Here is a 24286-nt window from a genome sequence, read left to right on the forward strand (position 1 = left end):
AGACTGGTAAAAGAACAAGGCAGAGGAGGTGGACATTGATGGAGGAAAGTGGATACCTGTGAAAAAAATTGGCATTGAAATATTGTACTCCTGAAACTCAATCATGAATAACTTTTTAATTCCACAGTTACTGCATTTAAAAATAGTAATAATAAAGAAGTTTGAAAAAGGAAGGTTGTAAGCAAGGTCTAATTACTGCTACCTCGAACTCCAAATAAGTTTAGATTTGTATGGCAACAAGTATGACATATTGGGTCCTGCAAAGCCAGAGTTCACTGAGATGTTAATCTACTCAGAGCTAGAGAATACTGTGATTGATTATGTATCATACATTAAAGAGTGGGGGATATCAATTATCTGAAGCATTAACATACTGTGATATTTGATTTTACATCTATGAAATTTTGAAAGCCTTAGATTTTAGTCACTGTATGGATATTATTCATAGAGATATGAAAACACATAACGCGACTGATAATCCTCAGAGATAGCTATGTTTCATAGATTGAAAGTTAGATGACTGTTACCACCCTGAGAAAATATATAATGTTCTTTTGCTTACAGGCACCCCAAAGGTTCCCAGCTTCTTGTAGATTATCAGGTGTATAATTGATTATAGCTTGAGCACAAGGAGCTTGGGATGTATGTTGACTATTACTATATTTAGTAAAGAGCCATTCTTTTTGCCAAGGACAGGTAACAATGATCAGTTGGTGAGGACAGCCAGAATTCTGAGAACATCATATTTTTGTGACTACATTGACAATTACAACATTGAACTAGAGCCATGTTTCAATGATATTTTGGGTATTTACTCCAATAAGCAATGGGAACACTATGTGAACAATGTAATCCAGCCCCTGTGAATTCAGAGGCTTTAGGTTTCCTGCATAAGTTGCTACCATATGCCTTCCAGACATGTCTCACTGCATAAGAGGTCATGGATCACTCCTGTTTATGTATATCTTGGATGAGCAGACTCAAATATATTTTTTCCTGTAAGCCTGGGAGCTTTATACTAGTCAGAGCAACTAATATAATGGTAGGGATTTATTAAGTGCCAACCCTATACTTCTTGAACCTCTGGAGAATCCACAGTAGCCAGAAGTTGTTACTTCTACACCCTGTGGCAAACCTGCTCCAGCTACATGTGTTAGCTCCAAAGTAACTGCTCCAAAGTAACTGCTCCTTCAGTCTCCTTATGCCCAAGCAGTGTTTGTACTTTAGAAATAATATTTCTGAGCCATAGCTTTTGGATTTATAGCAGTTCAACCATTTAAATAATTTAGTAAGTCAATTTTTATTTGTTTCTCACCCCACAGCTACCTTTACTTTAATTTGAGGTGTTCGTGACTTGTGTATTCTGTTACAAATTAATTGCATGTGAAATATTTCAAAGATACATATTTTTATCCCATTTAAAATTGATTTTCTCATCACACACAAAAAAGAAAGATAAATCAGTCTTTACACTGGCTCTGCATTGGGTCAATATTTCTTTCCTATGCTATCATTAGTCCTAGCACCATACCATAGTTGGGGGGAGTATGTCTATTTTCTCCAGAGATACCAAGTTGATGCTTTTCTAATGATGTTGGAAGAAATGAAGGAGAGCACATCCAATAGGAGTAGTGTACTTATTTATTTTTTCCATAGGTGCTCCAGTAGGATTATCCTGGCAAAACTAGTGTAAATATATGTTGGTGACACCAACACAAATCTACCCAACTTGTAGAACTGTCTTGAAAACACAGATGACTAGTGTTCTATTGATTTAATCCTCAATCATACTCAATCATACTTTAGTTTCCATTTAGTTAAGATTTTTGCTATATTCATTCCTAGGTTTTGTTCTTTCCCCTTTTATTACGCAGCATGCTGTAGAACTGGTAGTAGGAAAATGGCAAACACTTGTTTTTGTTTATGCTGACTTGGCAACTTTGAAGTACCTTACTGTGTAAAAATTGTTATTCTTACAAAAGAAACAAACATTTCTGTATTGCACACATTTATAAAATCTTTAAGAAGTAAGACAATTGTATATATGGCCAAATGAGTTTAATTTAAGCTTTCTTTATACTTTATTCTTGCAAATCCCCATCTTTAAATGGCTTCCAGTAAAATACTTATGCATCAGTTCTATCACTGTATTGGAAAGCTACAAGAAGAGAACAGCTAACTCTTTTAAAACAGAAATTCTTTACCTGAACTTGTGGGGAAATTATAAACTCATTTTTGTTGCAATCTTACCACTCCTCACTGGGTGCCCATGCTAAATTTAAATTTTCTGTGGTAATAGTCCCTTACAAGAGTAGTTTGTCATAAATAAACCTTGGTTTCATTTTCAAATCTGGTGAAACTGTTCATGATCAGGTGGGCAGTGATAATTCAGGATAAAACCATGTGTCATTAGGCATCATAGGACAGACACTAAAAGAATCCAATCATATATCATCAGCCAAATCACATATATTACATGATACATTAGTATCAAGTTAGTAAAAATAAAGCTACATTTATTTTATTGCTGGGAAGATAGAACATAGAATCTAGTGAATTTGCAGTAGACCTAGATTTGATTTACCCTGAGTAAGGTATACATACCGCAATTTATTTTTCCACATTTGGATCTGATGGAACAGTTTCTATATTTCTGTAAGTGTATTATTACAATGTGAGCATAGATAAGCAAAGTAGAAGGTCTGAGTTCACTTTTTTTGCAAGTGGCTAACCAGTTGTGCCAACACCAATTGTTGAAGAGGCTTTTCTTGCTCCATTTAGGATTTCTTGCTCCTTTATCAAAAACTAGGTGGTTGTATGTCTGGAGAATATTCTCTGAGTACTCAAGCCTATTCCACTGATTTGAGGGTCTGTCTTTAGTCCAATACCATGCTGTTTTGATAACTATTGCTATGTAATACAGCTAAAAATTGGGGAAAGTAATTCCTCCCATATTCTTTTTCCGAAGAAGTGGTTTAGCTATTCTAGGGTGTTTATTGTTCCAAATGAATTTCAGCAGTGTTTGATCCACTTCTTTGAAGAATGGCATGGGTATCGTTAAAGGAATCACATTAAATCTATACAATGCTTTGTGGAATATTGTCATTTTAATTATGTTGATCTGCCAATCCATGAGCAAGATATGTGTTTCCATTTCTGCGTGTCCTCTCTTATTTCTTTGAGCAGTGTTTTATAGTTTTCTTTGTAAAGATCCTTCACATCTTTAGTCAGATTGACTCCAAGATATTTGAGTTTGTGTGACACTAATGTGAAAGGGGTTGTTTTCTTAATGTCTGTATCTTCCTTATCATTATTGATGTAAAAGAGGCCACTTATTTTTGTGTGTTAATTTTGTAGCCTGCCACATTGCTATATGAAGCTATTGTTCCTAGAAACATTTTTGGTAGAGTCTTTAGGGTTTTCTAAGTAGAGTATCATGTCATCTGCAAACAGTGAGAGCTATTTGGAAGTGTTCCTGTTTTTTCAATTTCATGAAAGATCCTGGCCAGGATAGGTAGTAGTTCCTCTTGAAAGGTTTGAAAAATTAATTCGTGAATCCAGCTGGGCCTGGGCTTTTGATTTTGGGCAAACTTTTGATTACGGTTTTAATTTCCTTAATAGGATGGGGGTGTTTAGATATGCTACATCCTTTTTATTCAACTGTGGAAGTTATATGAGTTCAAGAATTTATTAATTCCTTTCAGGTTCTCATATTTGGTGGCATAGAGTTTCTCAAAGTAGTCTCTGAATACCCATTAAATCTCTGCAGTATCTGTAGTGATCCCCCCTTTTCATTTCTAATACAGGTCATCAAGTTTCTCTCCCCTTTTTCTTTGTGAGTTTTGCAAGTGGTCTATCAATCTTGTTTATTTTTTCAAAGAACCAATTTCTGCTTTCATTGATCTTTCGAATTGTTTTTTGAGTTTCCACTTCATTGATTTTTGTTTTAGCTTTCTTATTTCCTTCTGTCTCCCTATTTTTGGTTCCCTTTGTTGATCATTTTCTAATTCTATAAGCAATTCATGTATGCTCCTTTCTCCTTCCTGATGTGTGCTTGCAATGCTATAAATTTTTCTCTCAGGACCGCTTTTGCTGTGTCCCATAGATTCTGGTAGTGTGTCTTCATTGTCATTTGTTTCCAGGAAAGTTTTTTTTTTTTTTTTTGGTTTTTGGGCCACACCCTGTGACGCTCAGGGGTTACTCCTGGCTATGCGCTCAGAAGTTGCTCCTGGCTTCTTGGGGGACCATATGGGACGCCGGGGGATCGAACCGCGGTCCGTCCTAGGCTAGCGCAGGCAAGGCAGGCACCTTACCTCCAGCGCCACCACCCGGCCCCAGTTTCCAGGAAAGTTTTGATTTTATTTTTGATCTCATCTCAGACCCACTGGTTGTTCAATAGCAGGCTGTTTAATTTTCAGTTGTTAAAGTATTTTTTCTGTGTCCTTGTGTAGTTCACATCTAATATCAGAGCCTTGTGGTCAGCAAAGGTAGCCTGAAAAATTTCTATCTTCTTGATTTTATGGAGGTGTGTTTTATGTGCCAGCTTGTGGTCTATCCTGGAGAATGACCCATGTACGCTGGAAAATAATGTGTATCCAGGTTTCTGAGGTTGGAGTGTCCTATATATATATATATCTACAAGGCTTCTTTCTTCCATTTCTTTGTTTAGGTCTAGTATATTTTTGTTGGGTTTCAATCTGGTTGACCTACCAAGTGTTTACAGGGCCATGTTGAGGTCTCCTCCAATTATTGTGTTATTATTGATATACTTTTCAGATTTGTCAACAATTGTATTAAATACTTTGCTGGTCCCTCATTGGGTGCATATATGTTTAGGAGAGTGATTTTTTTCCTGCTATACATATCCCTTGATTAGTACAAATTGTCCATCTTTGTCCTTTACAACTTTTCTGAGTATAAAGTTGTGTCATCTGATATTAGTATGGCCACTCCAGCTTTTTTAAAGTTGTTGTTTGCTTGGTTGATTTTCCTCCAGCCTTTTATTTTGAGTCTATGTTTTTTTCTGACTATTCAGGTGTGTTTCTTGTAGGCAGCAGAAGGTTGGGTTCAGTGTTTTGATAAATTTCTCCACTCGTGTCTCTTAACAGGTGCATTTAGTCCATTGACATTTAGAGAGCTTATTTTTATGGGATTTAGTGCCATCTTTGAGTAGAAGTTTGATGTTTTTGTTGGTCTGTCTTGTTTCAAATTAGACCTTTTAGTTTTTCTTTTAAGGCTGGTTTGATTCTGTAAAGTTTTTGAGCTGTTGTTTATCTGTGAAGCCATGTATACTACCTTCAACCTGAAAGTGAGTTTTGTTGGGTGCAGTATTCTATGAAAGCATTTATTTCATTGAGTTTTGTCACTATATCCCACCACTACCTTTTGGCCTTGAGTGTTTCTGGTGACAGGTCTGTTGTAAATTTCAAGAATGCCCCCTTGAATGTAATTTTTTTTGATCTTGCTGCTTTCAGCATCCACTCTCTATCTGTGGGATTCATCATTGTGACTAGGATGTGTCTTGGGGTGTTTTTCCTGGGGTCTCCTTTAGCTGGTACTCTTCGGCATGCAGTATTTGGTCGCATGTATTCTTTAGCTCTGGTAGTTTCTCTGTGATGATGTTCTTGACTGTTGATTCTTCCTGGAGATTTTCTTCCTGGGTCTCTGGGACTCCAATGGTTCTTAAGCTGTTTCTGTTGAGCTTATCAAAGATTTCTATTTTCATCTGTTCATATTCTTTGAGTAATTTTTTCATTGTCTGATAATTTGCTTTACGGCTTTTTTCCAATCTCTTCTGCTGTATGAAGTTGTTATGCATCTCATCTTCCAGATCACTAATTCTATCCTCAGCTGCTGTTATCCTGTGGGAGAGCTTATACACGAAGTCTTTCAATTCATCTACTGAGTTTTTCAGACCTGTTATTTGACCTGATATTTCAGTTTGGAGTTTTCTGATTCCTATATTCATATTCTCTTGATTCTTACTAGTGTTCTTTTCTATACTTTCTTTGAGTTCTGTGAACATCCTCCATATTTCTTCTCTAAACTTCATATCTGAATGACTAACTAGGTGGTTGGCCATTGTCGTGTCATCAGAGTTGCCATCTTCATTCTCTTTGCCTGATGTTGGTCTGCATAGCTTTCCCATTGTCACGCTTGTATTGTGGGTTTTTCTACGTGTTGTGGTGGTATTAATTGGCTATTTGGCATGTGCGGCCGCAAAGTGGAGCAACCACGCTCCTCTGCTTCCAATCCTTGTGGCAAAAAGACTCACCTCAGAAGAAGTGAGCCCTGAGGGGATGGATGCCAGGGACGAACCAACGTTCCCCAAGCAGGGGGAAGCCTCAAAATGGCTGCCATACTTAAGATGCCCAGCAGAGTCAGCTTTATGCACATTTTCTTGCCAGGGAAGACTCACGCCAGAAGGAGAGAGCCCTGAGGGGATGGATGCCAGGGATGATCAAAGTTCCCAGGTTGGAGTAAGCAGGAGGAAGCCTGAAAATAAGATATTTTATTGTAAAACTAGACAGTGGATAGTGGTCTTGTCAATCACTGCAGGCCATCCAATGAACAGGCTGGGAGGTGCAGCTCTGTCACATCAGAGGACTAGTGAAGTTCTGGATTGTCCTGTGTGGCTTCCCTTGATGGTTGTTCTTAGAGATGTGGGACAATGCACAGCCATTGTTGATTCTCCATTATGTAGGTTCTGCTTCCTTTATTACCTATGAGTTGTTAGGGCCCGTTGACAAACCGGGGACCATGACACTTGGATCCAGTAACTTCTGGATAGGCAGCACTAGAGCCTTAGCCACTGCATAGCTGCTTCTTGGGGCTTGTGGATCAGCGTGCTCTATCTTTCAGGCATTGATTGATTTATTGCTTTATATGATTCTTGAACTTCATTCTAGGTGTTTTCCCATTTTGAGGTATACAGAAACTACTGAGTAAGTTCAATTGTTTGATTTGGGAGGAGCAGGACCACACAGGATCTTGAGAATGTCTTGGATGTGATTTTGCCTTGTTGTTATTGTTTGGGATTGGCTTTATCTCCAGGTAGTTCTCTAAATTTTGACGTTCAGGGTTGTGTTATCAGTGGAAAAGCGTCTTAATTTCACTGCATTTCATCTATCCACATTCACATAAAGTTGAATACCACAGCCTGTGAGAAAAAATTTTCCCACTGGTTTTCTTTCTATTTTAGTCAGCACAGGAAGCTTTAGGAAAGGCACTCAATTTAATTTTTGACCTTTTCTTACAGTACAGAAGTATTGCCATAAATGTTGGAGTTTTTTATTTCTCTATGAATCTTGGGTTTAATGTTTTGGCATAATCAATGTTAGTAAAAGCAGAACTCCTATATTTGGCCGAACACTGGCTTATTTAAATCCTATCAAATACCAGGAAAACACTCTTTGTGACTTTATTCCCCAGAAGAGTTCCATGTTTTCTCTAAATTTTGCCCATTAAAAATAGATATGTTTTGTTAGGTGTGTATGTTTTTAAATAAAAGTTTTCATTGTTTTCTTTTCAAAAGATTAAATAATGGACACAATCTGCTAACCCATGTAAAATGTACTGATATTTTTCACACCCTAATTTCATTAATTCTTTGATTATAATTTAATTCTTTGTAACTTTAAAAATTCGATGCATAAAGAGGTAAACAACACAGCTTGTACGAATATGCTGCCTTTGAATTTTGGTTTAGATATTTGTATTTTTATTTTTAATTAACCAACTTAAATTTTGTAATTGATTTCAATTACCACACCTTATTTCCACTGTTAAATTCAAGAACCTTCACCAACGTCGTTATTACTACAGTGTACCTTATAATCCCCCCACTCACTGTCTCTCAGGTATTCCCCCACACCACACCCCACCATTGTCATTTTCTATTTTTTTCCCTAAGGTCGAGATATTAGTTTCTTGTTTTGCTTTTCTCTATACCACCAATAAGAGATACTAATCTGTTTGTCCTCCTTCACACTTATATTCCTCAACATAATACCCTTTAGTTCCTTCCCACTGATTTGAAAATCTCTAATGTGCACAGAAATCCATGATGTATATATGCTAAAAATTTCTTTTAACTATTCATCTGCTATTGAATAACTAGGTTGTTACCTTTTGATTCCTTTTGTACTCAGAGCTGCAATGAACATAGTATGTAAGAATCTTGGTATGCAAATTTGTGTGATGTGGAAGAGAGGATACTAAGATTAGACTTCTTATGGAAGTCCTATTCTTAGATTTCTCACAAATCACCATCCTCTTCATTTTAGAGTTAGACCAAAAATATACATAGCTAAAGTGAATGAGGGTTTTTCTTTATTTACTTCATCCCCAATAATACTGGTTGTTTCTTTAGTATATGCCATTCCAACTAGTGTAATATGATATTTCACTGGTGGATATGATTTGAATTTTCATGATTATAAGTGCCAAAGTACTCTTTTTCATATGTCTTCTGCTCATTGGCCTCTTCAAAAAGTTGTCTGTTCATTGTCTCTTCTGTTTTGTGATGGAATTTAGGCATTTTCTTCTTCCTGAGTTCTGTGAGTTCTTGTTTCTTTTGTTTCTATTTTGGGATGCATACCAAGCAGTGCTCAATTTACTACTGGCTCTGCGCTCAGGAATCACTCCTGGAAGTGCTGAGGGGACCATCTGGGGTGCCAGGGATTGAACTTTGGCCAGCTCTGTGCAACACAAGCTTCATGGCCACTAAACTCTGTAAGTGGTTTATAGAGCTTTGAGAATAGCCTGTTATCTGATGTGATTTTTTTTCACATTTAGAAGAGTGTGTAGGCATTTTTACCCAATTCTTTTGCTATGTAAATCTTTCTGAATTGATTTTAGTTGTTTTGTTATTGCCTTTGCAACTCAAGCCAAATCACTGAAGAGACTTATGATGTTCATAACCTGCAGATTGATGGTTCTGTTTTGCTCTTTTTTTAATGGATTATGATATAAACTCAATGAACTTTTTGTTAACTTGGGGGACAGGGGCCAGATTCCTTTTTTTTTTGCTTGTAGTACTCGATGTCCAAACACCAGTTGCTGAAGATGTTTTCCTTGCTGCACTTAACATTTGCAAAACTCTTGAAAATACAAAATCTCTCCATTCAGCAGAAGGTCCTTTTTTATGTCCTCAATTCTTTTTCCTTAGTTTGAAAGCTTGTCTTTAATAGAGTACCTTACTGAATTCTTTACTGTGGCCTTATGGTATGAGTGTAAATAAAGAAATGAGATAGATCTAATATTTTTTCTTAGAATTCCATTGGCTGTTCAGGATAGCTGGAGCTTTCATATAAAATTCAGAAATTTTAATTTTTGGAGAAATGTTATTTGTCTTTTAATGGGGCTTGCATAGAATCTGTATAATGCTTGTGGAAGAATGGCTACATCAACGGTACTAATTTTTCCAACACATGCAGATCAAATAATTTCCAATTGCCTGGTATACTCTTCAATTTCCTTCAATAATACCTCAGTGTTTATAATGTGTACTTCTTTCCTATACTTTTTGAAATCAATTCCTAGTTGCTTGAATATTTTGGGCACAGTTTGTTATGGAGTTGCCTTTTGGCTTCCTTCTCTTTAAGTTCATTTGTTGTAGAGAAAAATGTCACCAATTTTAGTATAACAAATTTAGAATCTGTGTATATGTACTAAGGAATGAAAACTTCTATGTGTTTTTCATTGCAGCCTTGAGTGCCCTCATACTTTGGCTTTCCTATCTTCACACAGTGGCCACCTAATTAAAAGGCCTATCATATTACCATGTGGTTTTCATTCGAAATTCAATAGTATTTTGGGAAAGTCAACAGTCTTTTCTCTAACTAGACTGTGACAAATTTCTGATAAGTATGTAGTCTCATTATTTCTGGGGACTCAAGATTTATTCTTGGACACATAAATGAAGAAACAATAAATTTAAAATCCAATTAGAAATTCTCATTCTTGCCCTGAACTCTCATGGGAGTTTACATAACCACCCAAATGTTTTTTGATTTTGGTTTTCTTTCATTTCACACCCTCATTTTAAGTCATCTCCTTCTCTTCAATGTCTCCTTCATTCACCCCAGTATGTATAGTTTTCCCTTAGAATATGGCCAATTGATTCACAATCATGCCTTTTTCTCCTTCATAAACTACTAAACTTACAACTACTGCCTCACTCTGAAGAGCATTGTTAATCCTCCTGAAATTCAAATGAGAATTGTCCATCTTTGCAGGGAAGAATGACTGGGCTCCTTACTGAATTAAGACCTCAAGAGTTCTTTGCTAATTCTTTCTTTGAGCACTTCACACTGTATCTTCTGGAAAAGCCAACCAGACAACTGGAAGTTTAACCATTGGTCAAGGACAAGAGTTTGTTGAGACTTCCAAATGAAAGATGCCATTATAGTACCTTTCTATGTACTTCCTGTATTCCTATGTTATCTGCTATTTCTCATCTTCATAATTCAAAAGAAAAGTATGCTAGTACACTAGTGATTTTGAACTCATTATATAATTTGGAAAATGGCATATTCTGGAATATGTGCTTCAGACTCCATATACTAATTAACGTAGACACTGCTGTACACTACTGGCTTGACTGGACAATGGCCTGCCAATCACTGCTGGCCATCTAATGACAAATATGGGAGGTGGGATCTTGTTTTATTACAGGGCATATGGAATTCTGGATTGATCCATGTGGGTTTCCTTCAGGATTGTTATTAGTGATGCTGGACTATGGAGACACATTATATTAACTCTACAAACCCTACGTTTTACTGCCTTTGTTCTCTATGCACTGTCAGTAGGGTCCTTTGTTGAGAAGCAGATGGTCTCTGTGTCCTCATCATTGTGCCCCATGATTTATTGTATTGACACAGAAGGACACTTAGCTGCAGCCAATCTGACTCTTGTGCCTTGTAGATTAAGCTTCTGGGGTTTTTAGGTATGATTCTTTGTTTCCTGTGAGTCTCAAGCCCCTTTTCTTGGCATATTCCCATTTTGAGGTGTTTTAGTCTTGTAAGTGGGATGAGTAATGCAACTGACTGAGCGTGGGATGGTCCAACACCACACTTTGTATCTGAAGAGCCCATGGCTTGATTCTGCTGGTCTTTTGCAGTAGTGTGGGGATGTTATTATTGTCAGGTCATTCTCTAAATTTAGCTCTCAAGGTTGTGTCATCAATTAAAGGTTTCTTAATTTCACACTTTTATGCACATGCATTCATGTAAAGTTTCATACAACCACCTGTGAAAAATTTCTTTTTTCTGGTTTTCCTTTTATTTCAATTTGCATGAGAAGCTGTTAAAAAAGACATTTTAATGATCTACATCATTTCTAATTGGATAGAAAATTTTTTGTAATTGCTAAAGTTGCTTTTATAAAAAATAGAAATTTGGGGATTAAAAGTTTTGGCACAGCCTGGTTAGTCAAATATAACTTGTTCATTTGGGTGGTTTCTCTCTCTTTTAATGAATGGAATGCCACTAATACATAGTTTGTGATTTTATTTCCAGAAGAATTTTGTGTTCCCTCTAATTCCACTGAGTGAAATATGGATGTGGTCATTTGGCTAGATTTTTATCAAAGTCTTCATTGTCTACTCATAACAAATAATTTGTTTTGTGTGTTCATTCCTGTTATTTGAATTAATTACTGACCTCAATTTAGCAACTCACCTACACTATCTGGCATTTATCATTGATCTGTTCAAATATCATCTTTTACTTGATATTTATTTCATAGAGTCACTAAACTGAGTTCTAATGAGTAACTGAGATATAAAATTAGTGGTATTAAAAGGTTAATAGTGCTCCTTGTCCCAGGATACAACCCTTGAAATAGGTTTCATTTTTTATATATTTAATTTTCAATCAACACTTTAATTATTAATTAGGTCATATGATTCAAATAGTGGTAGTGTTTATGTTATTGTTTTTTGCTAGCAGTTAATTTCTATGGTGGCACCCAAGATCCACCTAGAATGTCTCCTTATGTTAATCGAGTCACATCACAGTTTCCTTTCCATACTCATTCACCAAACCCATTATCATTTTCACAGTTTTCTTTTCATTTGGTATTGTCTATTTCCTTGTTTTGTTCTATGCCACAGATGATCTTTATCCCCTCAGTGTCTGTCCTACCGCTATCTCTCAACATGATACCCTCCAGTTCCATGCACTCACATGAGTTCACAGCTCATCTCATGATTTTAACTTTTATTATATCTAAATTGGATTTCATGTTTGTATATATGCTAGAACCTTTTTAACTGTTCATCTTTTTATGGACATATGGTTTTGTTATGGTGGCTATTGTCCTTAGAAATGAACACAAAATGTACATATAATTTCGTATAGAGGTTTTTAAATTGCGGATGTATTTGAAAAAGTTTAATTGAGGGGATGGCATGGCGCTAGAGGTAAGGTGTCTGCCTTGCAAGTGCTAGCCAAGGAAGGACCACAGTTCAATCTCCTGGTGTCCCATATGGCCCCCCCAAGCCAGGGGAAATTTCTGAGCACTTAGCCAGGAGTAACCCCTGAGCATCAAAATGGGTGTGGCCCCCCAAAAATGTTTAATTGCTGGGATCAAATAGGATGCTGAGGGATCAAACCTTGTTCCATCCTAGGTCAGTCTTGTGGAAGGTGCAGCCTCACTGCTGCACCACTGCTCCGGCCCCTGTCAATTCCTTTTTGATTGATTGGCTGGAGCTACTGGATTTTTGGTCATTTTTTTCTCAGAACACCTCACACTGTGTTTTCTGGGAAAACCAACCAGAGGTTTGACACTTGACACCTTCATCACTGGGAAGAGTTTTCATAGGTCTGTTTTATCTTTGCCACCTCTATGCTGTGTGTGAGTAAAGAAAGTGTTGCAGCTGCCACTACAAGTTGGTGCTGTACTCAGCAGTACTCAATGACCGCAAGATATACCTAGGTTCTAAATCCACCTCATAAAATTGATATGCACTCGCAGTAAATGAGTGGACTACTGTTCTACAAATTAGATATTAAATCGTTTCTGTTCTGTTTTGCTTCTAACAGGAGATTTGAAAATTGATGAAAAAAAGCCTGAAACAAGGCCTCGCTCTCCAGTTCCTCTTACAATGACAGTGAAATCCATTAATATCAAGATTAGCATTGCTAAACAGTGTGCAATATCAGAACCTCTACCGAGCAAATCCAGAATTTATACAGATATTAATGTACACAAGCCCCAAGAATACTGGGACTATGACTCATATATTTTAGAATGGGGAAATCAAGACAATTACCAACTCCTTCGAAAATTAGGCCGGGGAAAATATGGTGAAGTGTTTGAAACTATTGACATGACTAATAATGAAAGAAGGGCTGCTAAAATTCTCAAGCCCGTAAACATTAAGGAAGTCAAGCGTGAAGTTAAGATCTTGAAAATTTTGCAAGGTGGTCCCAATATCATCCGTTTGATAGATATTGTACAAGATCCCATGTCTCTAACACCTGCCTTGATTTTTCCATATGTGAATAACACAGACTACAAGGAACTGTACGAAATGTTAACAGATTTTGAAATTCGATTTTACACCTATGAGATTTTGAATGCCTTAAATTACTGCCATAGTATGGGCATCATGCACAGAGATGTGAAGCCACAGAATGTCCTAATTGATCATAATGAGAGAAAGTTAAGGCTCATAGATTGGGGGTTAGCCGAATTTTATTATCCAGGCCACAAATACACTGTTCGAGTCGCTTCCCGATACTACAAAGCTCCTGAGCTTATTGTAGGTTATGAGATGTATGATTATAGCCTAGACATCTGGGGCGTAGGATGTATGTTAGCTAGTATGATATTTCACAAAGAACCATTTTTTCAAGGACTTGACAATAATGATCAACTGGTGAGAATGGCCAAAGTTCTTGGCACATCAAGATTATTTGATTACATTGATAAATATAACATTGGAATAGATCCATCTTTTATGGCTAGGTTGGGCAAACACTCCCGTAAACAATGGGATCGCTATGTGAACAGAGAAAACCGGGATCTCGTGAGTCCAGAAGCATTTGATTTACTGAACAAGATGCTGCAATATGACCATCAGACAAGGATCACCGCCAAAGAAGCCATGGATCATCCCTATTTCTGTACAATTATGAAGGAGGAGAATAAGACATGTTCATCTAGAAAGCCGGAGGGCAATTCGCCTCTCAACAAGAACTGTATGAAGGCATAAAATTCTTTAGTGTCAATCCCTTTAATGAGGTCAGGATCCCCAGCCTTCACTGCTTCCACATTTTGGGGGAAATAATTCTACATCTTTGAAATAATAGACTACTCTTTTACCTAATGCCCAGGGAAGGGAAATACTGCAATAGCAGTGTTTCTGAATGACTGCTTTTGGATTTGCAGTAGCCTGACCATTAAAAATCTTTTCAGAAGCTGAGTTCCTTCCAATTCTTTCACCTACTCCTCCTTTATTTTATTGGTACTCAAGTATTTTATAACCCAGGGCATTCCCAGTAAAACTAAAACTAATAGCATATTTCTCCAACTATTATTTTCCTACCATTTGAAATTTTTGGTGAACAAAAGGAAAGGAAAATTGGTTTCATTGCTGGGTGATGTGCTGGAGGAAATGTCCTTCCCACACAACTGACACTTGCTCCTTTATTGAGATAAAAATATATCTCTTTTTGAAGGGGGTGGGAAGGAATCGAAAATTGAGCATTTAACGTGAGTGTGTCTTTAGTCACTTAGAATTTATTCCAGAATTGGTCCAGTGGGGTTATCCTGGCAAACACAGGGGGAAATATGTGTTGCTCATTGTTGAAATGCTAAAATCTACACAAGATGCAGGAAGGTTCTAAAAACAGGTATGACTAATGTACTACTGATACAAACCTCAATTCTACTCACTATGACTTTAGTTTAATTTAGTGAAAATTTTTTTATTTTGCTTCCAGATTTCTTGCCCTGGTCCTCTTCCCTTTTATTCCTCAGTGTTCTGTATTTTTGGTAGAAGGCAAAAGATTTTCAGAGATTTTTTTATGACTTAGCTATTTTGTATTATTAAGTTATTATTAAAGTAAATTATTATTTAATTATTTTAAATAACTTTAAATAATAAAATTATAATTAAAATAACAAACTATTAACTTACAAGATTTAATCAATTAAATTATTAAATTACTTATTGCTCTTACAAGAGAAACATATTGTCTATATACATTTAGCAGTGGCTACTCTTTATGTGCTATTGGAAAATGTGGCATATTCATATTCATTTAAGCTTTCCACATCTTTTTTTCCTGATTTTTCCATTCTTCACATGACATCCAGTGAGAAGACTTGTGTATTATTCTCATAAATCTATCTGGGTGTTGCAAGCAGAGCCACTATATCCAGTGAAATGGAAATGGCTTAACTGAAATTGTGCTGAAATGTTAAAATCACTTGTTACAATCCTGCCACTCCTTACTGTGTGTGTATGTAGTCTTTTGGTCTTCTATGGCAAAGAGCCAGTGTAGGGGTTCTTTGCTGTAAATTAACTGTTTTTATTTTTTGAAATTGGAAAACTTCTCATGATCATTTAGGCAGAAATATTTCAGAATATAGAACTTTGTATAATCAAGTATCAAAGGAATTAGAAGACTCCAGTTAAAGTTCTTTGCTACACCAGTCAGGTGACCAGCCCTAGTTTAAACATCAGTAAAGATAAAGGCATATTTATTTCTTCTGCTTGGAGAGGAACACATACAATGCACTGAGTTAGTAATGGACCTAGATCTGCATATACCCATAGAGAGGTACCTATGGGGTTCCACATGCCATAATTCAACCTTAGAAAAACAGACATGGAACAAGGTGGCCATGGGAAATAAATAAGGCCAAACTTACAGGAGTAAAGAGAGGAGTCTGGGAGCTTTCAACCTTGTGGTTGATCTGCCCATCTCTAAACCAGAGACCTTTACTGGGTATATAACTGGTGGATGGGCAGAGTAGAGAATGCAGACAAAAAACATGTCTTGAGCTATTTCCTGCTAGGTATACCTTTTATATGTAAAAATGGGTTATATAAAGAGAGGGGCAAGAAGCCAGGGAAGTTTTTGTTTAGAATAAAACCAATTGTAATCAGTTTCCAAATTAGAAAACTGTGCAATGACATAATGTTTCTATATATTTTTTATAAATGCATTATAACAATGTGAGCAAAAATGAGGAGTAATTTCTGAGTGCCAAACTGGGAATAACTCCTGAGCTGGATGTGGCCCCCAAACCAAAAACAAAGCAAAACAAACAAAAAAGAATGAAACACCTGAAAATAGTAACAAAGCAGGAAGGAGGTTTTATTGTATGCTCATCAGCACAGAGGTTTCACTATAGAGGTGGAGAGAATGGACAGTGGGCCTGGCAGTCACTGCAGGCCATCCAAATAAGATTGAGGGAGGTAAAACCCAGCACATCACAGGCCACATGGAATTATGATTTGTTTTGTGTGGGTTCTTTTGACGGTTGCTCTTAAGGTTTTCTATTAGAGATATGAAATAAGGATATAAAGTCCCTTTTTGTCAATTATGAATAAAAATATTTTGTTTTGTTTTGTTGTGGGGCACACCTGTGGGTGTTGAAGGTTTATTCCTGGTTCAGGAAGCTTTGAATGGAACCTGGGTTTAAAAGACAAACACCCTACCATCTGTACAGTCACTCTGGTCAATAAGTTTTACTACTGTTATTCCTTCCTTATGTTCTGTCTAGAGACTTTTGGAGAGAAAATTGTGGGCACTGTGTCCTGATCTTCTTTAATATAAACACCTCATGTTTTCTGATAATTCTCAACTATACCTTGTGCCTTGTGGACCAGCCTTCTGTATCTTTCAGTAATTTTATTTTGCAACACATGATTTCAACCACCCCTTTTTTATTTTTTACCACTTTTAGGGCATTTAAATATTGTTTTTTGGTTTGGGGGCCACACCCAGCAAGGCTCAGGAGTTACTCCTGGTTCTGTACTCAGAACTTCTTGCAGGCCTAGAGGACTATATGGGATATCAGGGATCAAACCGAGTTCAGCCGCATGCAAGGCAAATGCCCTTACCACTGTGCTATTGCTTCTTCTTATCCCTAGGCATTTAATTCTTGAACAGTTGATCGGTTAGTACTGAGTGTGGGAATGCCCAGGAAAGAACACTGTCTGTAGGATACCTTTCTTCTACAGTATGTTGAGGTGGTTATTATTTCTAGGTCATTCTCAAAATCTTTGTTTTCAAGGTTGTCTCGTCAATGAAAGATTGCTACATTTCACATGCTTACCCACATGCATTCATATGAAGTTGCATATTGAAATTGGTGGAAGTGTCCTTTTTTTGGTTTTATTTCCATTTCAATCAGCATAAGAAGTTTTTTAAAAATATGCTTTATGAGAAAGAAAAGTAATGGGGGAAGAAAGGTAGGGGCTTTGTTGGTGATGTATGAAAGTGGTTAAGATATAAATCCAAAGCACAGAGTAAACAATACTGAAAACACGAGCTCTAAGCTGCAACCACCAAAATGTAATGTACTTCAAGGAGTCAGGTGGGGCAATGGGCGTTGGGTGGTGGAGTATGGGGACTCTGGTGGAGGAGGGCTGACACTGTTGGTGGGATTTGTGTTGAAATAAATAAGTCTAAAGCTCAACTATCACTGTTTGTAAATTACAGTTCTTTAATTAATTAATTAATTACTTTTTATAAAAGAAAAGGCACAAATATTCTAAATCATGACTTTTTAGACACAAGTATTTCTGTAAAAGTTGTCCTTGATTGTTATAAATTATTGACATAATTAAGATTAGTCAAAGAAAACTTCATTTGACTGAGTAAATGCTTTCCAACTATATTGACTACCCTACCACTCAAACAGTTTGTGATTTTATTCTCAAAAGAATTCTGTTCTAATTTCACTCTAAAATTGGAATTTAATCTGTTAGGTAGGTTTTGATCCAAGTCTTCATTGTCTTCTCTTCACAAAGAAAGAAACTTTGGTAAACTTGGGTCCATTATTTGAAGTTAATTACTGTTCTAAATTTTGCTGATCATCGGCACTATAGATATACTATGCATGAATTCTTTTGATTATCTGAATTATAGAGCGAGGAGTATAATATACCTTATCTCAAGACACAACTTCTGTTGAGTTTTTAGTATATTTTATCTTCAATTGACCACTTTGGTTTTTAGAGGTGCATGTCAATGTTTGCCATACCAATTTTCAGTTACAATTTTAGTTCCATGGAGCATCCCCAGCTCCACACAAATGTCTCTGTGTTGCTTTTGTTCACCTCATAATACACTCCATTACCAGCTCCTGACCCCACCTTTCTGCCTCTCCCATTATAATTTTCAGTCATATTATCCAATGGAAAGGTTTTGTTTTTATTTGATATTATTGCCTTGGTTTTTTTACTCTCTGTACCACAAATGAGTGTTTTCACCCAGTATTGCCAACTACATGAGTTCAACTTTTCTTATTTCTGCACAGCACTCAATTGAGTGCAAGTGTCAGACTTCGTTTGTCACTCATTATTCTTTCCACCGACATTTGCCATGGTTTCCTTATTTTTTTCTTTTTTAAGTTAAGTGTAGATTCCAAGAAGTAGAATTGCTGAATCCTAAGTATAGTCAGTTCTTTCTTTTTTTTTTTTTTTTTTTGGTTTTTGGGCCACACCCAGTGATGCGCAGGGGTTACTCCTGGCTGTCTGCTCAGAAATAGCTCCTGGCAGGCACGGGGGACCATATGGGACACCGGGATTCGAACCAACCACCTTTGGTCCTGGATTGGCTGCTTGCAAGGCAAACGCCGCTGTGCTATCTCTCCGGGCCCAGTCAGTTCTTTCTTTTCTGAGAACTGTCCATCAACTTTTTTTCTTAGTGGTAGAAACAAAAAGCATTCTCAGCAAGGTTGAATGAGGAGGATTGCCATATCCCCATCGAAGTTATTTGTTTCCAGTTTCTTTGGTATATGCCATTTGACATGCTGGGGAGATATTAAATTGCCGTTTTGATTTGCTTTTCCTAAATAAAAGGACAGTGAACACAACTTCATATACCTACTGGACATCTTTATGGCCTCTAGGAACTGTGTTGTGATCTTTCTTTCATCTATTCTGTGACTGAGTCCCTAAGAACTGTATTAAGTACTGCTGAGTTCTGTGCAGTTTCTTTTGAGAGTTTCTATTTGAGATGAGGTAATAAGGGCAGGTGTATGTGGAGCGGAAAAATGGTTCAGTGGTTAAGGCTCTTGTATTACATGCAGCCAACCTTAGTTCAATCCCTGGTACCCCATAGGGTGTCCTGAGCCTATCAGGAATGATTTCAGAGCACAGATTTCTGAGCACAGATGAACATGTTCCCCAAAAGAAGACTGCTTTCTATAACTTGGATATTAGCCCTGTATATGGTATTTGTTGTGTAAATTAACTCCTATTCAGAAACGTGTCATCTTATTTAAACCCTGTTTGGCAATTTAATGCCAGTTGAATTTAATGTAGTCTCACAAGTTCATTTTTGTTTTTCTTGTCTTTGCCACTGGACTCAAATTACTGAAAACACTTCTGAAGTTCATAAGCTGCAGAGTGCTGGCAATGTTTTTCTCAATGTTATTGGATTCTCATCTAATCTCGAGGCTGTTAGTGGACTTGCAGTGAACTTTTGCGTAAGATGAGAGATATGGATCCATTCGATCTTTCTGCTTATAGATCTCCAGCTTTTACAGTTGCTGAAGACGCTATTCTTACTCTACTTAAAATAGCCAGCACCCTAGAAATAGAGAAATTCTCTATTCACTTGTGGGTTTATCTCTGTATTCTCAATTCTAATCCATTGGCCTGAGAGCCTGACTTTATTCCAGTACTCCATCACCTTGTTTACTGTATCTTTATAAGATAATTAAAAATCAAGGAATGAGATACCTGCATCTTATTTTTCCTAAAAAAAACCTGGCTATTCAGGAAGTTTTAGGATTTCATCCAAAATTTAGTAGCATTTTTATAATTCTTTGGACAATGTCATTGGTATTTTGATGGGTCTGGGTACAATCTATGTAAATAGGGGAAATGATATTTGAAAATGCATTATGCATCCAATCCAAGCAAGTTGAACACTTATCCATTTCCTGGTGTTCTCTTCCATTTTATTTAACACTGCCTCAGTGTGTTTTATATTTTGATCTTTCACAGCTTGTCTGTTGATTCAGAAGTACTAGATGTTTTGGTCTACAGTATAGTACAGTACTTTTGATTTGTTTCTTCTCTAGTTTTATTTTTTCAAACAGAAATGCAACCAATTTTTGTGCACTGATTTTACAACTTGATAATTTTCTCTATAGGTGTATTGCTTCTCAGTGCTTTTCAGTGTGGTTCTTTGTGTCGTCTAGGAATTTGATTTTCTTCTCTTCCTACAGTGGTGACTTTTGGTGCACTCCTTCCTTGTTCCTCCATGCTTCTCATTCAACTTTCACTAGTAATCTGAGAGCACTAACCCGTGTTACTCTGAACCTAGTTTGCAGCAAATTTCCTAAAAGGAAGTGGCCTCTTTGTTTCTGGTTACTTTGTATTTATCCTTAGGCACAAGGGTTCCTAAACCCTATGTTTGACTGTCAATTGAATTTTCTCTTTCTGGAGTCAGTTCTTATTAGAGTTAAGAGCATCCATACACTCCACGACTCACTGATCTTGAATAGCTTGCTCCCTCTTTTTTCACTCTTTTCTCATTCAGTGTCTTCTGCATTCATCCAGAGCATGCATTATCCCTGAGAAGGCCTATTGATTCCCATGCATGCCTTGTGCTATCCATTGCCAATATTTCAGCTGTTTCAAACCTCTTCAGAGAGTGCAGTGAACTTTCCAGAAATATAAACATTAGCCTTATCTATACCATCTGGACAGATTTTCCTAAAATATTGAGCCAAGTCCTTAAGGCATCTAGGTATTTGCCATTTCATTTTTAGAGCACCTACACTATGCCTTCTGCAAAAGCCTGTTAGATTTCTGAGAGTTTACTTACCGGTCAAAGGGAACTGCTTCTAGAAGTCACCTGCTTCTCAGCCAACTCCATGTTGTGTGTTTGATAAAAAGGGAAGGAATCTGCCTCTGCTTGGCTACCACTAAGTTTGGTGTGGCACTTGGCAGTACTCAAGAGACCAGAAGATGTAGTGCCTCAGCTCAAACACAACCTCATTCATATGCTAGGCCCCCACAGTAATAGAGTGGACTACTATGCTGCAAATTAGATATTATATGGTTGCTGCTGTTTTGTACTTCATATAGAGGTTAAGAAATCTGAATAAAGGTCTGAAGCAATGTCTAACCCCTGCTGCCTCTCAATAAGGTGACAGCCAGAGCGCTAAACATCAAGGTTAGCTTTGTTTGACAATCAGTGTGATATGTCAGGGCCCACACTAAGCAAGGCCAGAGTTTACAGATATGTTAATTCAGTCAGACCCTGAGGAGACTGGGATTATTCATCATATGCTGCAGGAGGCGAAAATCAAGAGGACTACCAGCTGGTTCAAAAATTAGGCCAGGGAAAATACGGTGAAATATTTCAAGTCATTAACATTACTAATAATGAAAAAAGCCACAAAAAACTTAAAGCCAGCAAAAGAGAAAATAACGCATAAAATTAATATCTTGATAAATTTGCAAATTTGACCAAACATCATCACTTTGGTAGACATTATAAGAGACCTTGGGTTTGGATTTTTCTAAAATTTTTATTTTAACTAAAATTTGATTTATAAAGTTGTTTATAATACAGTTATCAGGCTTATACTGTTCCAACAGCAATCCCACCAACAGAGCAAATTTCCCTCCACCAATGTCTCTAATTTCCATCCCATCATCTAGTTTGCCCCTTGGGTAGCATGAAGCAAATTTAATTCATGTTGCTTTTTCCAAATGAAATGTATAGGAATGGGGAAAAGAATTATCAGTAAATAAGTAAGAGTCAATATGGATATTGATTGTTATTTCTATAACCTATGTAATATATTAAAATAGATTATTTTAATAAAACATAATATTCCTATTATCATTTACATAAACAACTTTTCAACTCTGGAATCTAAATATTATTTCATTAAATTTTAGTTTATACTTAGGTGTCATTATGGTAATAATCATATCTTCACCATCATACATAAAACTCTAAAAAAATTCTACTAATATATTTTGGAATTTACATGAAATAGGTTGATCCTACAAGTATAAATGTTAGTATTAATTAAGAGAATTAAGCAAGTATAAAGTGGAAAATATGAATAGGCCTATAAAAGTAGAAAAGTAGAAAGTGTTTTATCTTAAGAAAGGGAATATTAGTTTTATATTAGAAAATATTGCACTATATACTGCTTAATTATTTGCATTAATAAGCAAAAAAGGACTTCTGCTGTGTCTCTGAAGCAGGACTTCTGCTGTGTCTCTGAAGTAGAGCAGATATCTTTGGATGTTTCTCTGCATGCTTCAACCTAATACTTGATCCTGAGTGGCATTATTCCCTGAGGGATCCTCTTCCTTGAAGGTGAGTCATGCCACCCACAAAGGGTGGAGCCAGATGAGCATGGCCATTCTGCTTCTTGGTTGCGCATATCATCTAGCTGATGAATACCACCACAACACATGGAAAAACCCACAATACAAGCTTGATAATGGGGAAACAATGCAGGTCAACACCAGGCATAGAGAATGAAGATGGCAACTCTGATGACCCAAAAATGGCAATCATATAGTTAGTCTCTCAGATATGGAGTTAAGAGAAGAAATATGGAGGATGTTCACAGAACTCAAAGTATAGATAGAGTTGAAAGGAACATTAATAATAATTAAAAGTATATAAAGATAGAAATCAGAAAACTCCAAACTGAAATAACAGGTCAAATAACAGGTCTGAAAATCTCAGTAGACAAGTTAAAAGACTCAATGGAAAGCCTCTCCAACAGCATAACAGCAGATGAGGATAGAATTAGTGAGCTGGAAGATGAAATGCATAACAACTCCATAGAGCAGAAGAGATTGGAATGAAGCCATAAAAATGATCAGACAATGGAAAACTTACTCAAAGAATATGAACAGATGAAAATATAAGTCTTTGATAAGCTCAACAGAAACAACTTAAGAATCATTGGAGTTACAGAGATCCAGAAAGAAAATAAACAGGAAGAATCAACAGTCAAAAACATCATTACAGAGAAGCTACAAGAACTAAAGAATACATACAACCAAATCCTGCATGCCTAAAGAGTACCAGCTAAAAGAGACCCCAGGAAAGATACCCCAAGACACATCCTAGTCACAATGATGAATTCCACAGATAGAGACAGACTATTGAAAGCAGAAAGATCAAAAAGGGAAATTACATTCAGGGGAGCATCCCTGAGATTTACAGCATACCTGTCACAAGAAACACTCAAGGCAAGAAGGCAGTGGTGGGACATAGTGACAAAATTCACTAAAAGAAATGCTTCGCCTAGAATATTTCACCCAGCCAAACTCACTTTCAGGTTTGAAGGAAGTATACATAGCTTCACAGATAAACAACAGCTCAGAAAATTTACAGACTCAAAACCAGTCTTAAAAGAAAAACGGAAAGGTCTACATTCAGAAAAAAACTGACCAACAGACATACCAAAGTTCTACACAAAGACTAGATCCGATGACAATTATCTCCCTCAATGTCAATGGACTAAATGCACCTGTTAAGAGACACAGAGTGGCTTAATGAGTCATAAAACTGAATCCAACCTTCTGCTGCTACAAGAAACACACCTGAATAGTCAGAACTAGCATTACCTCAAAATCAAAGGCTAGAGAAAAATTATCCAAGCAAATAATACCCTAAAAAAGATGGAGTGGCCAACAAATACCAGATGACACAAAGTTTACACTCAGAAGCTTTGTAAGGGACAATATGGACATTTTGTACTAATCAAGGGACATGTACAGCAGGAAGAAATCACTATCCTAAACATATATGCACCCAATGAGGGACCAGCAAAGTATTTAATACAATTGTTGACAAATCTGAAAAAATATATTAATAGCAACAAAAAATTGTGGGAGACTTCAAAAATACACTGTCACCCTTTGATAGGACAACTGGACTTAAACTCAACAAAAATATACTGGCTCTGAAAAGAGAAATAGAAGAGAGTGGGCTAGTATATCTATCGTCTATCTATCTATCTATCTATCTATCTATCTATCTATCTATCTATCTATCTATCTATCTATCTATCTATCTATCTATCTATGGCACTCCATCAC

At 36.7% G+C, this 24286-nt stretch overlaps 1 protein-coding gene across 1 annotated transcript; it reads left to right on the plus strand.

The window, feature by feature from the left end:
- Positions 1-6208: 6208 nt before the first annotated feature.
- On the plus strand, positions 6209-14224 carry LOC125998996 (casein kinase II subunit alpha-like). Its single transcript, XM_049767005.1, has 2 exons — positions 6209-6284; positions 13050-14224. The coding sequence occupies exons 1-2, from the start codon at positions 6209-6211 to the stop codon at positions 14222-14224; spliced, it is 1251 nt and encodes a 416-aa protein (XP_049622962.1).
- The last annotated feature ends 10062 nt before the right edge of the window (positions 14225-24286 follow it).

This window comes from Suncus etruscus, chromosome X (genome assembly GCF_024139225.1).
Source record: "Suncus etruscus isolate mSunEtr1 chromosome X, mSunEtr1.pri.cur, whole genome shotgun sequence".
In the NCBI taxonomy this organism is placed as follows: Eukaryota; Metazoa; Chordata; class Mammalia; order Eulipotyphla; family Soricidae; genus Suncus; species Suncus etruscus.